The sequence below is a fragment of the Bufo bufo genome, chromosome 3 (genome assembly GCF_905171765.1).
Source record: "Bufo bufo chromosome 3, aBufBuf1.1, whole genome shotgun sequence".
Taxonomy (NCBI): Eukaryota; Metazoa; Chordata; class Amphibia; order Anura; family Bufonidae; genus Bufo; species Bufo bufo.
The window spans coordinates 123,554,732-123,574,877 of NC_053391.1; the positions used below are offsets into that span (position 1 = coordinate 123,554,732).

The window sequence follows — 20,146 nt, forward strand, 5'->3', positions numbered from 1 at the left end:
ATTGGCTGTTACTATAGTTCCCTGCACAGTAGCTGGTTGGGAGCTGAGAAGTAGCACTAAGGCCTCTTTCACACGGGCGTCGCGTGTGAGGGCCGGATAGGATGCGGGTGCGTTGCATTTTGCGATTCCGTTGCGTCGTTTATTTTTTTCCGCGCGAGTGCAATGCATTTTGCACGCACGCACGCGCGTGAGAAAAAACTGAATGTGATACCCAGACCTAAACCCGGACTTCTTCACTGAAGTTCGGGTTTGGGTTAGCTGTTGTGTAGATTTTATTATTTTCCCTTATAACATGGTTATAAGGGAAAATAATAGCATTCGCAATACAAAATGCTAAGTAAATTAAGGATGGAGGGGTAAAAAAAAAATATATTATTTAACTCACCTCATCCACTTGTTGGCGCAGCCCGGCTCGTCTTCTTTCTTCTTCTTTGAAGACCTGGGAGGAAAAGGACCTTTGGTGACGTCACTGCGCACATCACATGGTCCATTACCATGGTGATGGACCATGTGATGAGCGCAGTGACATCACCAAAGGTCCTTTTCCTCCCAGGTCCTCAAAGAAGAGAAGACGGGCTGCGTGAACAAGTGGATGAGGTGAGTTGAATTTTATTTTTTTTAACCCCTCCATCCCTAATTCTGTATTACGAATGCTATTATTTTCCCTTTTAACCATGTTATAAGGGAAAATAATAAAGATCGGGTCCCCATCCCGATCGTCTCCTAGCAACCATGTGTGAAAATCGCACCGCATCTGCACTTGCTTGCACAAGTGATGCGTGAAAATCACCGCTCATCTACACAGCCCCATTGAAGTGAATGGGTCATGATTCAGTGCGGGTGCAATGCGTTCACCTCTCGCCCGTGTGAAAGGGGCCTAAGAGGTAGCTGCAGAGCTTACCATGGACATTGTATGGATCAGTGAGGGTCCAGGTAGTCAGACCCCTTCAGTCAGTAAGTGATAGCGTAGCGCTATGCCATCGCTTATTTTGGTTACCTGCATTCATGATTATCTCTGTGCTTGTAATAATCTTTTTCAAGAAATCTGTCCGATCGCTTGGAACATCTATTGTGCACATCTACCATGTTAACAGGTAGTCAGGGCATCTGCTGCTGTAATTCTGCATAATCGGGCATCTGCTGAACTGCACAGGTACTGTGCTTTTTTTTTTCAACACTGAACTATAGCGGGAGATGCCCTGGCTATGCTGAACTGTGTTTTAGGCCTCTTGCACACAAACGTTTTTCATTCCGTTTCTGTTCCGTTGTTTTTTTTTTTGCGGACCGTATACGGAACCATTCATTTCAATGGGTCCGCAAAAAAACCCAGAAGGTACTCTGTGTGCATTCCGTTTCCGTATTTCTGTTCCGCAAAAATATAGAACATGTCCTATTATTATCCGCATTACGGACAAGGATAGGGAAGGGCTGTTCTATCAGGGGCCAGCTGTTCCGTTCCGCAAAATACGGAATGCACACCAATGCGATCCGTATTTTTTGCGGATCCGTTTTTAGCGGACCGCAAAATACATACGGTTGTGTGCAAGAGGCCTTACTCAGAAATACTGCAGCGTTTCAGGGAAGACATAGATCTACATTTTTTTAGGACTGCCATTTCCTAAACAGAAAGGAGTTGCAGGGAATTGCTGCAAATGTTTTATCTTGAACTCTCCTAAAAACAGAAAATGAAATCTGCACCCGCTAACCCTCCCATTAAACCCCTGCTTCTCTTGTTACTTTTCAGAACAGTGAGGGGCAAGAAAAGTTGCAAATTTTTGAGCGAATCAGTTGTGTGCTATAATTTGCAATTTTCTCAGGAAAAAGGGAGACCTCTCCCTGAGAACAAAAGGATCAGGCATGTTGCAATACAACTGCCTGATCGTCATCTTCATCGTCTGGAGGCCTCAAACACATTAATGTCACCTGAACCTGCCGATTTTGGTGGGAATGGATGGCCATCTAATGTGTATGTCCAACTTTAAACTGGCCACACATAATCCAATTTGTAATGTGGATGGGTCAAGCCCGATTGCCTCCTCCCTCCCATGGCATCTAGGGGGGAGAACAGTGAGGCACGTTATATTTCAACACGCCCAGCCCTTTGTTTCTGTAGGACATAAGAGCTCCCGGAGGTGTCAGGTGCCCCCCTCGTGTATCTAGCCTACTTTTAATGTGTGATCCTATATCTGTGTTTTGCAGGCATTCATGGGCAGGCTTAAGCTGTACTCTCCTGGTGCTGCTTGTGGTTAGCATTGGGTTCATTGTGAGACAGCACTGGCCTCGTAGAAAAACCAGTAACGAATGGAAATATTCTTACCAACGGCTTCGAGAAATGAATGGAAAAGTGGATGTCCCAGATATGTATGAGACCTGCGACTTGTATCACTCAGATATTGATGTGGACACGTCACATAATGAAACCAGGAATTGAATGCATTGCAAATCCGTCTGGGATTAGTCCGCGCCACCTATGCATGCTGTGCTATGCAGCAGTCTAGTGCCTTGTATGCACCCAGCGAGATGGGTGTAAAACTTGAAGGAAACGAATGTGTACATTAGCAGTACAGTCATTGCAATGTATAGTATTTATAAAAAAGTATTCTTGAATATATATATATATATATATTTTTTAAAGTGCAATAATATTTGCATAGCCTTATTTTTTTGAGAGGCTGTGCTTTTTTCAACACTGGATTATTTGTCCTTTTTAATAGTTTTCTTGTTCACACACTGTATGATTGCAGAATTTTTATCGGGACGGTGACACGTACTTAGTAACTTGTGGTTTACGGCTCAGGATCCTCCAGGTACATGTGTAATGAGCTTTTGATAACCAATTTGTTGATGGAGCAAAGCACGTAAGTACAGCCTGACTAAGGCTACTTTTTACATTAGCGTTTTCAATTCCGCTATTGAGATCCGTCATAGGATCTCCATAGCGGAAGAAAACGATTCGGTTTTGTCCCCATTCATTGTCAATGGGGACAAAACTGAATGAAACGGGATGCACCAGAATGCATTCCGTTACGTTTGGTTGCGTCGCCATCACTGACAGAAAAACCACTGCAAGCAGCGTTTTTCTGTCCGTGATGTGGTATCCGTCCTGACACACACAATGTAAGTCAATGGGGACGGATCCGTTTTCTCTGACACAATAGACAACAAATCCGTCCCCCGTTGACTTTCAATGGTGTTCATGACGGATCCGTCATGGCTATAGAAGACATAATACAACCGGATCCGTTCATGACGGATGCATGCGGTTGTATTATTGTAATGGAAGCGTTTTTGCAAATTCATGACTGATCCGCAAAAAAACGCTTTTTACAAAATTTTTATGGATCTGATCAAAGTGTGTATGTCTTCTATGTGGTCAGATTAATCTGAAGACGGCCATCAATTTTAGATCAGCCAAATTCAGTCGGTTCGTCTGACATTAAAGGGAATCTGTCGCCTACCTCATCGCTATTGAAGTAAAGCAATTAGGTAGGTGACAGAATGATCTTGTGTGTATGGCATGCTTTAGTACAAGGATACCCAACCTGCGTCCCTCCAGATGTTGCAAAGCTACAACTCCCAGTATTCCCAGACAGCCTACAGCTAGCAGGACACGTTGGGAGTTGTGGTTTCGCCACAGCTGGAGGGCTGCAGGTTGGGCATCCCTGCTTCAGTACAAACAGAATGCTTGATCATCTATATTATCCAAGGCCTTCTCCCGGTCGTCTACATAGTAGCAGGTGACATTAGTACGTGATTATTCAGAGGGGGCACTCGCATTATGATGTTCACCTTCTGAAATCCATTTAGCCATATGGATGAATCGAATTTTTTAAAAATGGAGTAATACTGCAAGTACATTGCAGTGCCCTGTTACAGCCTGTTATAGTAGTGCAGAGCTGTATTCACAATTAGAATGGAAACAGTCGGCAAGTTTGTGAATTGACTGCATCTTAAATGCAGTGGGAGAAAAATTCTGTATGCAGCACTGGCCTATAAGGGTGTACTCGTACATGCAGGTTTTGTAACAGGTTTCTTGTAATTCTGATTTGTAGCATATGCATTTTTTGGCTTGGTATGTGCCACATGTAGCAAGTCTGCTGTGGATCTCCCGCAGGGGATTAGGCTGAAATCTGCTACCGCAAACAAAAACGCCTGAAATGGGCTGGTATTTGCAGCGGCATTTCTGCCAGCATCGCAGCGACACTTCACTGCTTGAAAACCAACAGCACAAGTCAGTTTGCACTGCTGGTTGTCAACACAGTGTGTGGATCACATTTCTGAAATCTTCCTTGTACTGTAAATGCTGTGGATTTTCTGCACAAAATATTTGTATAGCATTTATGCCACATGTGACTGTACCCTAAGGCCTCTTTCACACTGGCGTCATGTTTTTTGCCCGGATAAGATGCTGGTGCGTTGCGGGAAAATGCGTGATTTTTCCGCGCGAGTGCAAAACATTGTAATGCGTTTTGCACGCACGTGAGAAAAATCGGCATGTTTGGTACCCGAACTTCTTCACAGAAGTTCGGGTTTGGGTTAGGTGTTCTGTAGATTGTATTATTTTCCCTTATAACATGGTTATAAGGGAAAATAATAGCATTCTTAATACAGAAGGCATAGTACAATAGGGCTGGAGGGGTTAAAAAAAAAATAATAATAATTGAACTCGCCTTAATCCACTTGATCGCGCAGCCCGGCTTCTCTTCTGTCTTCTTCAGGACCTGGGTAAAGGACCTGTGGTGACGTCACTGCGCTCATCACATGATCTTTTACCACAGTGATGGATCATGTGACGGACCATGTGATGAGTGCAGTGACATCATCACAGGTCCTTTACCCAGGTCCTGAAGAAAGAAGACAGAAGAGAATCCGGGCTGCGCGATCAAGTGGATTAAGGTAACATAGTACATAAGGCCGAAAAAAGACATTTGTCCATCCAGTTCGGCCTGTCATCCTGAAAGTTGATCCAGAGGAAGGCAAAAAAAAAAAACTGTGAGGTAGAATTTTCCTCACTTTAGGGGAATAAAAAATTCCTTCCCGACTCCAATCAGGCAATCAGAATAACTCCCTGGATCAACGACCCCTCTCTAGTAGCTATATCCTGTAATATTATTACACTCCAGAAATACATCCAGGCCCCTCTTGAATTCCTTTATTGTACTCACCAGGTGAGTTAAATTATTATTTTTATAACCCCTCCAGCCCTATTGTACTATGCATTCTGTATTAAGAATGCTATTACTTTCCCTTATAACCATGTTATAAGGGAAAATAATAATGATCGGGTCTCCATCCCGATCGTCTCCTAGCAACCGTGCGTGAAAGTCGCACCGCATCTGCACTTGCTTACGGATGCTTGCAATTTTCACGCAGTCCCATTCACTTCTATGGGGCCTGCGTTGCGTGAAAAACGCACAAAATAGAGCATGCTGCGATTTTTCACGCAACGCACAAGTGATGTGTGAAAAATCACCGCTTATGTGCACAGCCCCATAGAAATGAATGGGTCCGGATTCAGTGCGGGTGCAATGCGTTCACCTCACGCATTGCACCCGCGCGTAAAACGCGCCTGTGTGAAAGGGGCCTAAATGACAGAAAAACACACATATTGAAAAGAATGCATGTGTGAGGGCCTGCAGTGTCTCACACAGCCGCCAACTAGTACCCTGCTCTGCTCTAATGAGGGGCAAAACCCCAGAAATGACATATGGGGGTCTTTTTCTTATGGAAAAGATTCTGGCTCTAACTTTTTAGATTCCTAAATCAGGTTCCAAGTCCTGTTTAAAAGGGACAAACTTTCATTTACAGGGAGTGCAGAATTATTAGGCAAGTTGTATTTTTGAGGATTAATTTTATTATTGAACAACAACCATGTTCTCAATGAACCCAAAAAACTCATTAATATCAAAGCTGAATATTTTTGGAAGTAGTTTTTAGTTTGTTTTTAGTTTTAGCTATTTTAGGGGGATATCTGTGTGTGCAGGTGACTATTACTGTGCATAATTATTAGGCAACTTAACAAAAAACAAATATATACCCATTTCAATTATTTATTTTTACCAGTGAAACCAATATAACATCTCAACATTCACAAATATACATTTCTGACATTCAAAAACAAAACAAAAACAAATCCGTGACCAATATAGCCACCTTTCTTTGCAAGGACACTCAAAAGCCTGCCATCCATGGATTCTGTCAGTGTTTTGATCTGTTCACCATCAACATTGCGTGCAGCAGCAACCACAGCCTCCCAGACACTGTTCAGAGAGGTGTACTGTTTTCCCTCCTTGTAAATCTCACATTTGATGATGGACCACAGGTTCTCAATGGGGTTCAGATCAGGTGAACAAGGAGGCCATGTCATTAGATTTTCTTCTTTTATACCCTTTCTTGCCAGCCACGCTGTGGAGTACTTGGACGCGTGTGATGGAGCATTGTCCTGCATGAAAATCATGTTTTTCTTGAAGGATGCAGACTTCTTCCTGTACCACTGCTTGAAGAAGGTGTCTTCCAGAAACTGGCAGTAGGACTGGGAGTTTAGCTTGACTCCATCCTCAACCCGAAAAGGCCCCACAAGCTCATCTTTGATTATACCAACCCAAACCAGTACTCCACCTCCACCTTGCTGGCGTCTGAGTCGGACTGGAGCTCTCTGCCCTTTACCAATCCAGCCACGGGCCCATCCATCTGGCCCATCAAGACTCACTCTCATTTCATCAGTCCATAAAACCTTAGAAAAATCAGTCTTGAGATATTTCTTGGCCCAGTCTTGACGTTTCAGCTTGTGTGTCTTGTTCAGTGGTGGTCGTCTTTCAGCCTTTCTTACCTTGGCCATGTCTCTGAGTATTGCACACCTTGTGCTTTTGGGCACTCCAGTGATGTTGCAGCTCTGAAATATGGCCAAACTGGTGGCAAGTGGCATCTTGGCAGCTGCACGCTTGACTTTTCTCAGTTCATGGGCAGTTATTTTGCGCCTTGGTTTTTCCACACGCTTCTTGCGACCCTGTTGACTATTTTGAATGAAACGCTTGATTGTTCGATGATCACGCTTCAGAAGCTTTGCAATTTTAAGAGTGCTGCATCCCTCTGCAAGATATCTCACTATTTTTGACTTTTCTGAGCCTGTCAAGTCCTTCTTTTGACCCATTTTGCCAAAGGAAAGGAAGTTGCCTAATAATTATGCACACCTAATATAGGGTGTTGATGTCATTAGACCACACCCCTTCTCATTACAGAGATGCACATCACCTAATATGCTTAATTGGTAGTAGGCTTTCGAGCCTATACAGCTTGGAGTAAGACAACATGCATAAAGAGGATGATGTGGTCAAAATACTCATTTGCCTAATAATTCTGCACGCAGTGTATAGAGTAGTCATCCAGTAGGTGGCACTAGAGAGACAGTTTGTGCACAAGTGCTTTAACCCCTTCAGGACATTCACCGTACATGTACAGCGGACGTCTGTTCTTTAAAATTGGCTCCTACGTGCAGTGAGCGACATAGTGAGATTGGCGATAACGCAGATCTCAGACATTTAACCCCTCAGATGCCGTGGTCAATTGTACCCACGGCATCTGAAGTAGCTTTTCCCAGGAGTGCTGCGCTCCTGGTGCCGGAACGGCTCCCCAATGTGGCGACTGGGAGAGCTGTTCATTCCTTGTGGTAGCCTTGGTCCCTCTCAAGGATCTGAGGCTACCACAGCAGTAGTTCTAGGGAGGTCTGCAGGTGACAGTGCTCTATAAGAATATAGCAAGACTGCAATGGTAATTTATTGCAGTCTATGGTACAATCGATCTAACAATTTCTTGTTAAAGTCCCCAAACCATAAAAAATATTTATCATTTACACGGCCGTGCCCAAAAACACCCATGTTATTTTTAAAATCTAAACATATTTATCCAGTATGGTGAACGCTGTAATGGGGGAAAAAAATTTAAATGGCCACTGCTTTGTCATCAATTCACCTCCCAAAAAAAGTTATACACACGCCCCAAAAGAAAATACAGATCACTCCTGCAAAAAAATGAGCCCCCACTCCGCTCCGTAGATGTTACTATAAAAAAAGTTATCAAGGTCAGAAAATGGCGATGCAAAAAAAAAAAAAGGAATGTTTTCCAAAAATTGTATATGGTATTGCTGTAATCGTACTGCCCCAGTTTTACTGCAAAGGGAACGCCATAAAAACGAAACCCATAAAACTGGTAGAATTGCATATTTATTTATTTTTGTGTCGCCCACCCTTCTCACTACATCGTATGTAGAATAAAAATCGTGCCATTAGAAAGTACAACTTGTGCCACAAACAATAAGCCCTCATATAGCTATGTGTACGGAAAAATAAACTTATGGCTCCTGGAAGGCTGACAGTAAAGAAAAGAAAATGCAAAAAACCGAATATCGCTCTGTCCTTAAAGGGAATCTGTCGCCACGTTTTATCGACCACTGATCAGTTCATACGAGGATGGAAAAAAAAAATTCACATGATGCTGCCAGAAGAACATAAAATAAAATCTATATTTTTACATTTGTTCATTTTTGTCCTGTTCTAGTAATTGCCCACCCATGTCGTAAGAAATGCGCCATATACCTGTATGAAATGCGCCATATACCTGTATGAAATGCGTTTGATAGAAGCCGGCATGATGTGTGAGGGGACAGGAACTACGTCTGTGAGCCAAGCTGATAATGCCAGAGGCAAGGGCATAAACCCGTAGTAACTGTCAATCGTGATGTCGTAATAAGATTCACTACCTAATGTGGTCATTACCTGCTACTAATACTGTATGAGATTTCAGGGGCAGTTGGTCGTCATCGCAGGCTCCATACTTTTTACAAGATAACAGTTGAGATCTTCCAGTATCATTATACTGGTCACATCATCCATCCTTTCCTTGCCCGTGGCTCTACAGATTCAGTTTTTTCTCCTAGGCCCCTGTTCTTGAGCAGTCTGTGCCATTTAGTTTCAGCTCCTGATACGCTATTGCGATCAAGGGGGGCGTCACTCTCAACAGGGTGTAAACCGGAGCTGTGGCGCGGTCTGCGCCGACTGGACAGTGCCAGAGCTCTGGCTCACTCCTCATTAGGAATGACTCCCCTTTGACAGTCGGGGGTGGACTGGGAACCTAAAGTGGCCCTGGAAAAAGCCTAAGGCCCCTTTCACACGAGCGTGTTTTCCGCGCGGATGCGTTGCGGGAGGTGAACGCATTGCATCCGCACGGAATCCTGACCCATTCATTTCTATGGGGCTGTTCACATGATGATTTTCACGCATCACTTGTGCGTTGCGTGAAAATCGCAGCATGCTCCTCTTTGTGCGTTTTTTACGTAACGCAAGCCCCATAAAAATGAATGGGGTTGCGTGAAAATCGCAAGCATCCGCAAGCAAGTGCGGATGCGGTGCGATTTTCACGCACGGTTGCTAGGAGACGATCGGGATGGAGACCCGATCATTATTATTTCCCCTTATAACATGGTTATAAGGGAAAATAATAGCATTCTGAATACAGAATGCATAGTAAAACAGCGCTGGAGGGGTTAAAAAAAAAAAATCATTTAACTCACCTTAATCCACTTGATCGCGATGTCGGCATCTCCTTCTGTCCCCTTTACTGAATAGGACCTGTGGTGAGCATGAATTATCGTTCAAGGACCTTTGATGATGTCACTCCGGTCATCACATGGTACGTCACATGATCTTTTACCATGGTGAATCACCATGGTAAAAGATCATGTGACGTACCATGTGATAACTGGAATGACATCACCACAGGTCCTGTTGCTGCACAGAGATCAGATGAAGCCAGAAAGAGATGCCGGGCCGCGAACAAGTGGACTTAGGTGAGTTAAAACATTTTATTTTATTTTTTAACCCCTCCAGCGCTATTTTACTATGCATTCTGTATTCAGAATGCTATTATTTCCCCTTATAACCATGTTATAAGGGAAAATAATACAATCTACAGAACACTGATCCCAAGCCCGAACTTCTGTGAAGAAGTTCGGGTTTGGGTACCAAACACACGCGATTTTTCTCACGCGAGTGCAAAACGCATTACAATGTTTTGCACTCGCGCGGAAAAATCGCGGGTGTTCCCGTAACGCACGCCCGTGTGAAAGAGGCCTAAAAGTGACCCCATGTTGTAAGTGGGTCCAAATTGACAGAAGGAGGTACAACAGATGTAGGTTGGGGCAGCGATACCATAGTGCAGCACAAAATACTGCCACCATCACCACAATATTCAGCTGTATCACTATTCTGAGGATGGGGAATTCAGTAAGGGACCTGGGGGTACTGGCCAGGTGCATAAGTAACTGATGCTCCTAGTATTAATTAATGCTGAGAGCATCACATTGTTATGTACCTGGCCAGCAGCCGTGAGGAGGGCTCAGGCGGCCCGTGGGTATCGGCCCACCAGGAAATTTCCCTGTGGGCTCTATGGCCAGTCTGCCCCTGTTCACAGTGCACAGCTTTGGAAATATCTGCTTGTTCAATCAATTCCTTAAAAATAAGCAGATCGGTGTCCACTAGCTGGAACTGCCAGCAATCAGCTGTTATCTGTGGGGAAACCTGGTAGTCATCTCCCTGCATTGCCACCAAAGGGGAAGTTCACAGTGCCTATTAAATCAATGGGTTGTCTGTGTAATGTAGGACAGGACAGAGTTTGCAGGTGTTCTTTCATTTGGATTTTTATTTCTCCAACACTGCACACATCCATTAGCTGCCACAGAAAATATCATATTCTGGAGAGTTTTGATATTTGTTAGCAGAAAACAGATAATTACGGTGCTGCCACTGAGTTTTTTGTATTGTGTTTTTATTTTTTTGGCCAAAATGCGGAGAGAGAGAAAGAAAAGGGCTTTAAAAGGCTCTGCTCTAAGTATTTTATGGGTGTGTTCAGATGTGGCAAATTACAGTACAATACATGTGGACGTGGTTTCAAAACCCCACCCACGAGGAGCATATGAGCATGGTGCGTATTCTGAAATCCTGCAGATCAATGTTGAGTGTATGATGTGAAGTCCATAGCATGATCGGCGTGCAAAATCTTTGGTAGAAAAGATCCTATCCAAAGTCCAAACTGCTGTCACATACAGGGGATTATGTATTTTAGGTAATGCTACTACTATACATACAGCACACTGCTATTTTTACTGTTTTTATACAGTTTAGGAAACCCATGTGTTTTTTTAAAAATAAGGAAATACGAGCAATACAATTTTAAACTGTGGAGACTGTGATAAAGGGCTTTGAAAAGGAAAACAGTCTATTTTTTACATATTTAATAACCTGAATGTCTGAATATTTTAAAGTGAATTATTATATGTTGTAGACCGGTACATAATAAAGAAGCAAACTTGCACTACAGCCCACAGCTATACGCACATCATGTTACATTGCAGTGTAATAAATGGGCTGAGGGTAGGTTGAAAGAAATTGTAAGTCTGTATGAAAATGCTCTGCTTGTCTTTTGATAAAAATGAAATAAAAAGACCACATTGTGCATTATGTTACTGTACACCAGTGCCTGCTCTTTATTCACGACGTTGGCATACTTGGCAACCTTTTTGGTCGAAAATTTGGGTCATTTAAGCCCTGTCTTGGACCTCCCCATACCAACCTGGAAACAGCCATCTCTCGGTAGTGTTTAGATAACCCCAATCTCATTTTAAAGGGGTATTCTAGGATATGCTCCCATAGTCTGATAGGTGCAGGTCCCACCTCTGGAACCCACACCTATCTCGTAAACTGAGCTGGCTTGGTTATTTATGGAGGGCGTCTGCGCACGTGCGGTGCGCCCTTCATCACTTTGCCCGCTCAATTTACGAGATAGGTGCGGGTCCCAGAGGGTGCGGGTTACCTGTCGGGCAATAGGGGCATATACTAGCGATTTGCCCCCATTGTCTGAGATGAGAATATCCCCTTTAAGCCGGGACAAGCCAAATTCGTTGCAAACAATTTAGGACTGTTGTCAACCATATACTGGATATTTGTCAGAACTGTTGCAAAAAATAATGGGGGAGTTCCTCATAGCAACAAGTCAGATGGCTGCTTGACCCTCACTGCATTATATAAATCAGATGAAGCTCAAAATGCATTTGACTCCTCCACTGTAACTGCAATCGGTGACCCGCAGCCTGTGTTCACGTCCGTAGCATCAGGTCTCTGCCTCTTCTTCGCCTCCGAGCTGGATCACTGCAGATCCATGCAAGGCTCGCAAAGGCTCCTTAGTATCCACTTCAGTGTAGTGAATACTAATAAAGCTGTGTTGGGGGAGGGGCCCTCTTCCAGCACAAAGACTTTTACTAAATAATTTCACAGATCTTCATCAGGATTTGAACTCCAGACCTTCTGTATGGCAGGTAGAAGAATTACTCTTACACTACAGACGTAACCTGATGGAAGGGCTGAATTTTCAGTGCTTAACCCTTAGGATACTGGAGATTTTTTCATTTTTCTTCCTTATGTTCCTTGAGCCATAAAAGCTGGATCGGGGATTATTTTTTGCGGGACAAGTTGTACTTTCTAATTCAACCATTAATTATGGCATACAATGTTGAAAAAATTCAAAATACTGAGCTGAATGGGGGCTCATTTTTTGTGGGACATTCTGTAGTTTTCAATGATACCATTTTGGAGTGTGTGTGACTTTTTGATCACATTTTATTTAAACATTTTTTGATAATAGAAGCAATGAAAAAATGGCAAATTGGCTATTTTGACCCTTCTGTTCTGTTACGCCATTCACCGTACTGGAAAAATATTTTTATATTTTAATAGTACGGGCATTTTCAGTCGCGGCAATACCCATGATGTTTATATTTTTTATATTTGGGTTTTTATTTTTATTTTTTTATACGGAAAGGGGGGTGATTTAAACTTTTTTTTATATATATACTCACCTAAAGAATTATTAGGAACACCTGTTCTATTTCTCATTAATGCAATTATCTAGTCAACCAATCACATGGCAGTTGCTTCAATGCATTTAGGGGTGTGGTCCTGGTCAAGACAATCTCCTGAACTCCAAACTGAATGTCAGAATAGGAAAGAAAGGTGATTTAAGCAATTTTGAGCGTGGCATAGTTGTTGGTGCCAGACGGGCCGGTCTGAGTATTTCACAATCTGCTCAGTTACTGGGATTTTCACGCACAACCATTTCTAGGGTTTACAAAGACTGGTGTGAAAAGGGAAAAACATCCAGTATGCGGCAGTCCTGTGGGCAAAAATTCCTTGTGGATGCTAGAGGTCAGAGGAGAATGGGCCGACTGATTCAAGCTGATAGAAGAGCAACGTTGACTGAAATAACCACTCGTTACAACCGAGGTATGCAGTAAAGCATTTGTGAAGCCACAACACGCACAACCTTGAGGCGGATGGGCTACAACAGCAGAAGACCCCACCGGGTACCACTCATCTCCACTACAAATAGGAAAAAGAGGCTACAATTTGCACGAGCTCACCAAAATTGGACTGTTGAAGACTGGAAAAATGTTGCCTGGTCTGATGAGTCTCGATTTCTGTTGAGACATTCAAATGGTAGAGTCCGAATTTGGCGTAAACAGAATGAGAACATGTATCCATCCTCTGATGGCTACCTCCAGCAGGATAATGCACCATGTCACAAAGCTCGAATCATTTCAAATTGGTTTCTTGAACATGACAATGAGTTCACTGTACTAAAATGGCCCCCACAGTCACCAGATCTCAACCCAATAGAGCATCTTTGGGATGAGGTGGAACGGGAGCCTCGTGCCCTGGATGTGCATCCCTCAAATCTCCATCAACTGCAAGATACTATCCTATCAATATGGGCTAACATTTCTAAAGAATGCTATCGGCACCTTGTTGAATCAATGCCACGTAGAATTAAGGCAGTTCTGAAGGCAAAAGGGGGGGGTCCAACACCGTATTAGTATGGTGTTCCTAATAATTCTTTAGGTGAGTGTATATTTTTTTTTTTTTGACGTTTTTTTTATTATTATTTTGAAGCTCCTATATGAGCCTACAAAATCGTATTTTTTTTTGTTTTGTTTTTTAGAACAATTATGCATTTTTAAACTGGACTTATTGAGAATTGCTAATTTCTTGTGTTGGTCTGCCACCTGGTGGCCAAAATAAGAATTGAATGTTCTCAGCCTCTTCCCAGCGAGGCTGAGACCATTCAAACCAATTACCGGCATCCCCATTGGCCAAAGGTTTTTTGCGCATTTAGATGCTGTGATCTCACTTGATTACGGCATCTAAAGCCTTTTAATTACAGCGATCGGTACTTATATGGCACTGTTAGCAAAAGCATTAACCACCTCCGGACCGCCTAACGCAGGATCGCGTTCCGGAGGTGGCAGCCCTGCGCACAGTCACGCATATATGCGTCATCTCGCGAGACGCAAGATTTCCTGTGAACGCGCGCGCACACAGGCGCGCGCGGTAAGCGAGTGGATCTCCAGCCTGCCAGCGGCGATCGTTCGCTGGCAGGCTGGAGATGTGATTTTTTTAACCCCTAACAGGTATATTAGACGCTGTTTTGATAACAGCGTCTAATATACCTGCTACCTGGTGGTCCCTTTTGTTTGGATCGACCACCAGAGGACACAGGTAGCTCAGCAATATGTAGCACCAAACACCACTACACTACACCCCCCCCCCCTGTCACTTATTAACCCCTGATCACCCCAGATCACCCCATATAGACTCCCTGATCACCCCCCTGTCATTGATCCCTTGTAAGGCTCCATTCAGATGTCTGTATGATTTTTACGGATCCACTGATACATGGATCGGATCCGTAAAAAACATACGGACGTCTGAATGGAGCCTTACAGGGGGGTGATCAATGACGGGGGTGATCACCCCATATAGACTCCCTGATAACCCCCCTGTCATTGATCACCCCCCTGTAAGGCTCCATTCAGACATTTTTTTGGCCCAAGTTAGCGGAAATTATTATTATTTTTTCTTACAAAGTCTCATATTCCACTAACTTGTGTAAAAAAAAAAAAAAAATCTCACATGAACTCACCATACCCCTCACGGAATCCAAATGCGTAAAAAATTTTAGACATTTATATTCCAGACTTCTTCTCACGCTTTAGGGCCCCTAGAATGCCAGGGCAGTATAAATACCCCACATGTGACCCCCATTTCGGAAAGAAGACACCCCAAGGTATTCCGTGAGGGGCATATTGAGTCCATGAAAGATTAGCGGAAAGGGAGACTTTTTTTATTTATTTTTTTCTCACAATCAATTTCCGCTAACTTGTGCCAAAAAAAAAAAATTCTATGAACTCTCCATGCCCCTCATTGAATACCTTGGGGTGTCTTCTTTCCAAAATGGGGTCACATGTGGGGTATTTATACTGCCCTGGCATTTTAGGGGCCCTAAAGCGTGAGAAGAAGTCTGGGATCCAAATGTCGAAAAATGCCCTCATAAAAGGAATGTGGGCCCCTTTGCGCATCTAGGCTGCAAAAAAGTGTCACACATCTGGTATCGCCGTACTCAGGAGAAGTTGGGCAATGTGTTTTAGGGTGTCATTTTACATATACCCATGCTGGGTGAGATAAATATCTTGGTCAAATGCCAACTTTGTATAAAAAATGGGAAAAGTTGTCTTTTGCCGAGATATTTCTCTCACCCAGCATGAGTATATGTAAAAAGACACCCCAAAACACATTGCCCAACTTCTCCTGAATACGGCGATACCACATGTGTGACACTTTTTTGCAGCCTAGGTGGGCAAAGGGGCCCACATTCCAAAGAGCACCTTTCGAATTTCACCGGCCATTTTTTACAGATTTTGATTTCAAACTACTTCTCACGCATTCGGGCCCCTAAAATGCCAGGGCAGTATAACTACCCCACAAGTGACCCCATTTTGGAAAGAAGACACCCCCAGGTATTTCGTGATGGGCATAGTGAGTTCATGGAAGTTTTTATTTTTTGTCACAAGTTAGTGGAATATGAGACTTTGTAAGAAAAAAAAAAACATAATTTTCCGCTAACTTGTGACAAAAAATAAAAAATTCTAGGAACTCACCATGCCCCTCACGGAATACCTTGGGGTGTCTTCTTTCCAAAATGGGGTCACTTGTGGGGTAGTTATACTGCCCTGGCATTCTAGGGGCCCTAATGTGTGGTAAGTAGTTTAAAATCAGAATCTGTAAAAAATGGCCGGTGAAATCCTAAAGGTGCTCTTTGGAATGTGGACCCCTTTGCCCACCTAGGCTGCAAAAAAGTGTAACACATGTGGTATTGCCGTACTCAGGAGAAGTTGGGCAATGTGTTTTGGGGTGTCATTTTACATATACCCATGCTGGGTGAGATAAATATCTTGGTCAAATGCTAACTTTGTATAAAAAAATGGGAAAAGTTGTCTTTTGCCAAGATATTTCTCTCACCCAGCATGGGTATATGTAAAATGACACCACAAAACACATTGCCCAACTTCTCCTGAGTACGGCAATACCACATGTGTTACACTTTTTTGCAGCCTAGGTGGGCAAAGGGGCCCACATTCCAAAGAGCACCTTTCGGATTTCACCGGCCATTTTTTACAGATTTTGATTTCAAACTACTTCGCACGCATTTGGGCCCCTAAAATGCCAGGGCAGTATAACTACCCCACAAGTGACCCCATTTTGGAAAGAAGACACCCCAAGGTATTTCGTGATGGGCATAGTGAGTTCATGGAAGTGTTTTTTTTTTTTTTTTCACAAGTTAGTGGAATATGAGACTTTGTAAGAAAAAAACAACAAAAAAAAAACATCATTTTCCGCTAACTTGTGACAAAAAATAAAAAGTTCTATGAACTCACTATGCCCATCAGCGAATACCTTAGGGTGTCTACTTTCCGAAATGGGGTCATTTGTGGGGTGTTTGTACTGTCTGGCCATTGTAGAACCTCAGGAAACATGACAGGTGCTCAGAAAGTCAGAGCTGCTTCAAAAAGCGGAAATTCACATTTTTGTACCATAGTTTGTAAACGCTATAACTTTTACCCAAACATTTTTTTTTTGATCAAAGACATGTAGAACAATAAATTTAGAGAAAAATTGATATATGGATGTCGTTTTTTTTGCAAAATTTTACAACTGAAAGTGAAAAATGACTTTTTTTGCAAAAAAATTGTTACATTTCGATTAATAACAAAAAAAGTAAAAATGTCAGCAGCAATGAAATACCACCAAATGAAAGCTCTATTAGTGAGAAGAAAAGGAGGTAAAATTCATTTGGGTGGTAAGTTGCATGACCGAGCAATAAACGGTTAAAGTAGTGTAGGTCAGAACTGTAAAAAGTGGCCTGGTCATTAAGGGTGTTTAAGCTAGGGGGGCTGAGGTGGTTAAAGGGCTATTTTCTTCACTGGCATATCACTAAATCAACAATATTACTGAAATGAGGGGGGAAAATTGTGTGCCATTTACCAATCGCCATAAATAATGTTTACTATATTGTACAGCTAATTATGATTACCGGGATACCAAATACAGATTTGTGATGTCATACTAGGTATATTACAAAAACTTTAATGGTCCTTGCTTCGTTATTTATTTATAACAGTAACTTTGCAGAAAATTTTAATTTTTTTACCATAAAAGAAAAAATCTGGAAAGTAAAAATGCTATTTTTCTGCTTTTAAAACGTTCAGGGATTTCAAAGAGGAATTCAAGCTGCCACAATCTAGTTCATTTTTATACCTTCAGCTTAGACATGCACGCACAAAACAATTTGGCAAAGATCCGATTAAACTAGAATATAGCGCTATTGAAAAGATTGCAAGACTAAAAGAGATATATAGGCCATTATCTTCCTTCTATATACAGCTCTTATCGCAAGCCCCCTCACCGTTCTCCAGATCTTTGATCAGATGGAAGGCACACATCCCAGAACTGGAGGATAGGCATGGAAAAAGAAAACACGGTCATCAGCGCCAGAGATCAGTTGATCCAAACCAAATGGTTGCATCGCACCTATCTTAGCCCTGTTAGATTGGAACTCATGCATAGATTGGATAGTGCTCAGTGTACTAGATGCGGTTGAGATAGGGGAACCCTGATTCACATGATCTGGAGCTGTGCAGTTATAGCTGGTTATTGGTCAAAGATACATGGTTTTCTCAATGAGAAACTGGGATTGCTGGCAGTTTGCTCCCCGGCAAATAGTTTGTTAGGGTTCATAAATGATTTAATCCAAACTAAATATACTAGGATACTTTATCGACTCCTAATGTTTTATGCAAGGAAATCTATTCTATTAAACTGGAAACCTCTGGCGGTCCCAACAGTCCAACACTGGGCTCAGATTATAGATGCGGCTCTTTTCCAATGTACAAATTGACCTTCATAGCGAGGGGTATTGTAGAGAGATTTGAGAAAATTGGGGGCCCTGGCTGGCGGTTAGGTCAATTGTCATTTAATATGAGAAAGAACTTGAGATGTTGAGAAGGGTATAGGTGTGGAAGTGAATGTGTGTTAAACACAACCGGCTCTGGGAAATAACAGCTGAACTAGGAACTAAATTCATCAGCAAAAGAAAGGCCAAAGACATTGGAGAAATTTCAGAGTCGGATCTCACAAACGGAATTTAAAACGCCAGTGTGAAAGTAGCCTAACCCACACCTCTGTAGAAAAGCTCTGCTGTAAAAATTGAATTTTATGCCTTATAGTATTAGTTAAAAATAATCACAAAACAATATTTATTATTATTTTTTTATCTCTGTTATAATATCCCATACAATATGGTGAACATATTATTTGTGGTGGTAAACAGTATAGATACAAATGAAGGGGGGGCAGATAGTTTGCCTGTATGGATCCCTGAAATTCCTGATGGCAGTCCTTCCTTGAAGCCTGGCCGGAAAAAACAGCACCCTAAGGCCTCTTGCACACAAACGTTGGGCATCTGTTCCGTGCATTGGGGACCGCAATTTGCGGGCCCCAATGCACGGGCAACGTCCGTGCGGTGGCCGGGACGGATCAAGACCCATTCAACTTGAATGGGTCTGTGATCAGTCCGCACCCCGACAAAATATAAGGCGGCACGGACAGAAACACCACGGAGGCACTCTGTAGTGCTAACGGGTGCCGATCCGTGCTTTCGTTCTGCACCTTTGTGATTGCTGACCCATTCAAGTGATGCGGAGTGCACACGGGCCTCATGCACACATTCGTAAGCAGTCTGTGCCCAATAAGAGCACCGCCGTGTGCACTCTGTATTACGGATGCAGACCCGTTCAATTGAGAGGAGGCACAGAACGGAAGCACTACGGAGCACTTCTGTGGGTTTTCTGTCCATGCCTCCACAATGCAAAAAAATAGTGCATGTCCTATTTTTTGCCATGCGAATGGATTGCTGACCCATTCAAGGGAATGGACTGCCAGCTATGCACCTAATATGTGACGACGCTTTAGGCCTCATGCACATGGCCGTAGGATATCTGTGCCTTGTAGACAAAACGTCTACAGGGGATGGCCAATGACAGCGAGCAGAACACCACCCTGAGAGACAAAGCCACTGATGATGATGTCTACAGGGCAGAGCAGACGAAGCCTTTTCCTGGCGAAAAGCGCGTCGAGGTACTGCTCTGCCCAGACACCTGGCGCTTCCACACATCATGGGTAATTGATACATAATCACACAAGAGACAAACATAGGAATGTATCAGTGATTGTTACAGTATACCTACCATTGCCGTGCCTTTGTTCTGATCATAGGTTTGCACAGCTGTGACCAGACCTCTTGCTCTTCAGTAATTATAGGCTGGCCATTGTTTTTTTTATGCGTTAGGCCTCATGCACACAACCGTGCTGTTTTTTGCGGACCACAAACCGCGGATCCTCAAAAAATGGAAGCCGTCCGTGTTCCTTCCGCAATTTGCGGAACGGAACGGGCAGCCCATTGTAGAAATGCCTATTCTTGTCCACAAAACGGACAAGAATAGGACATGCTATTTTTTTTTTTTGCGGAGCCACGGAATGGAGCAACGGATGCGGACAGCACACGGAGTGCTGTCCGCATCTTTTGCGGCCCTATTGAAATGAATGGGTCCGCATCCGGACCCAAACAACGGCCGTGTGCATGAGGCCTTACTTTGACACGGCAGCGGTAGTAGTGGATACAGTTCACATCTATCTATTTGGGCATGTAT

The 20,146-nt window shown here is 43.1% G+C and overlaps 1 protein-coding gene across 1 annotated transcript in view; it reads left to right on the forward strand.

The window, feature by feature from the left end:
- Window positions 1-2,978, forward strand: part of NAGPA (N-acetylglucosamine-1-phosphodiester alpha-N-acetylglucosaminidase) — a 30,763-nt gene extending 27,785 nt beyond the window's left edge. Inside the window, exon 10 of the mRNA XM_040423531.1 lies at window positions 2,200-2,978. Within this exon, the coding sequence (XP_040279465.1) occupies window positions 2,200-2,431 (232 nt within the window). The 3' untranslated portion in view covers window positions 2,432-2,978. The remainder of the gene's footprint in view (window positions 1-2,199) is intronic.
- Window positions 2,979-20,146: the final 17,168 nt, after the last annotated feature.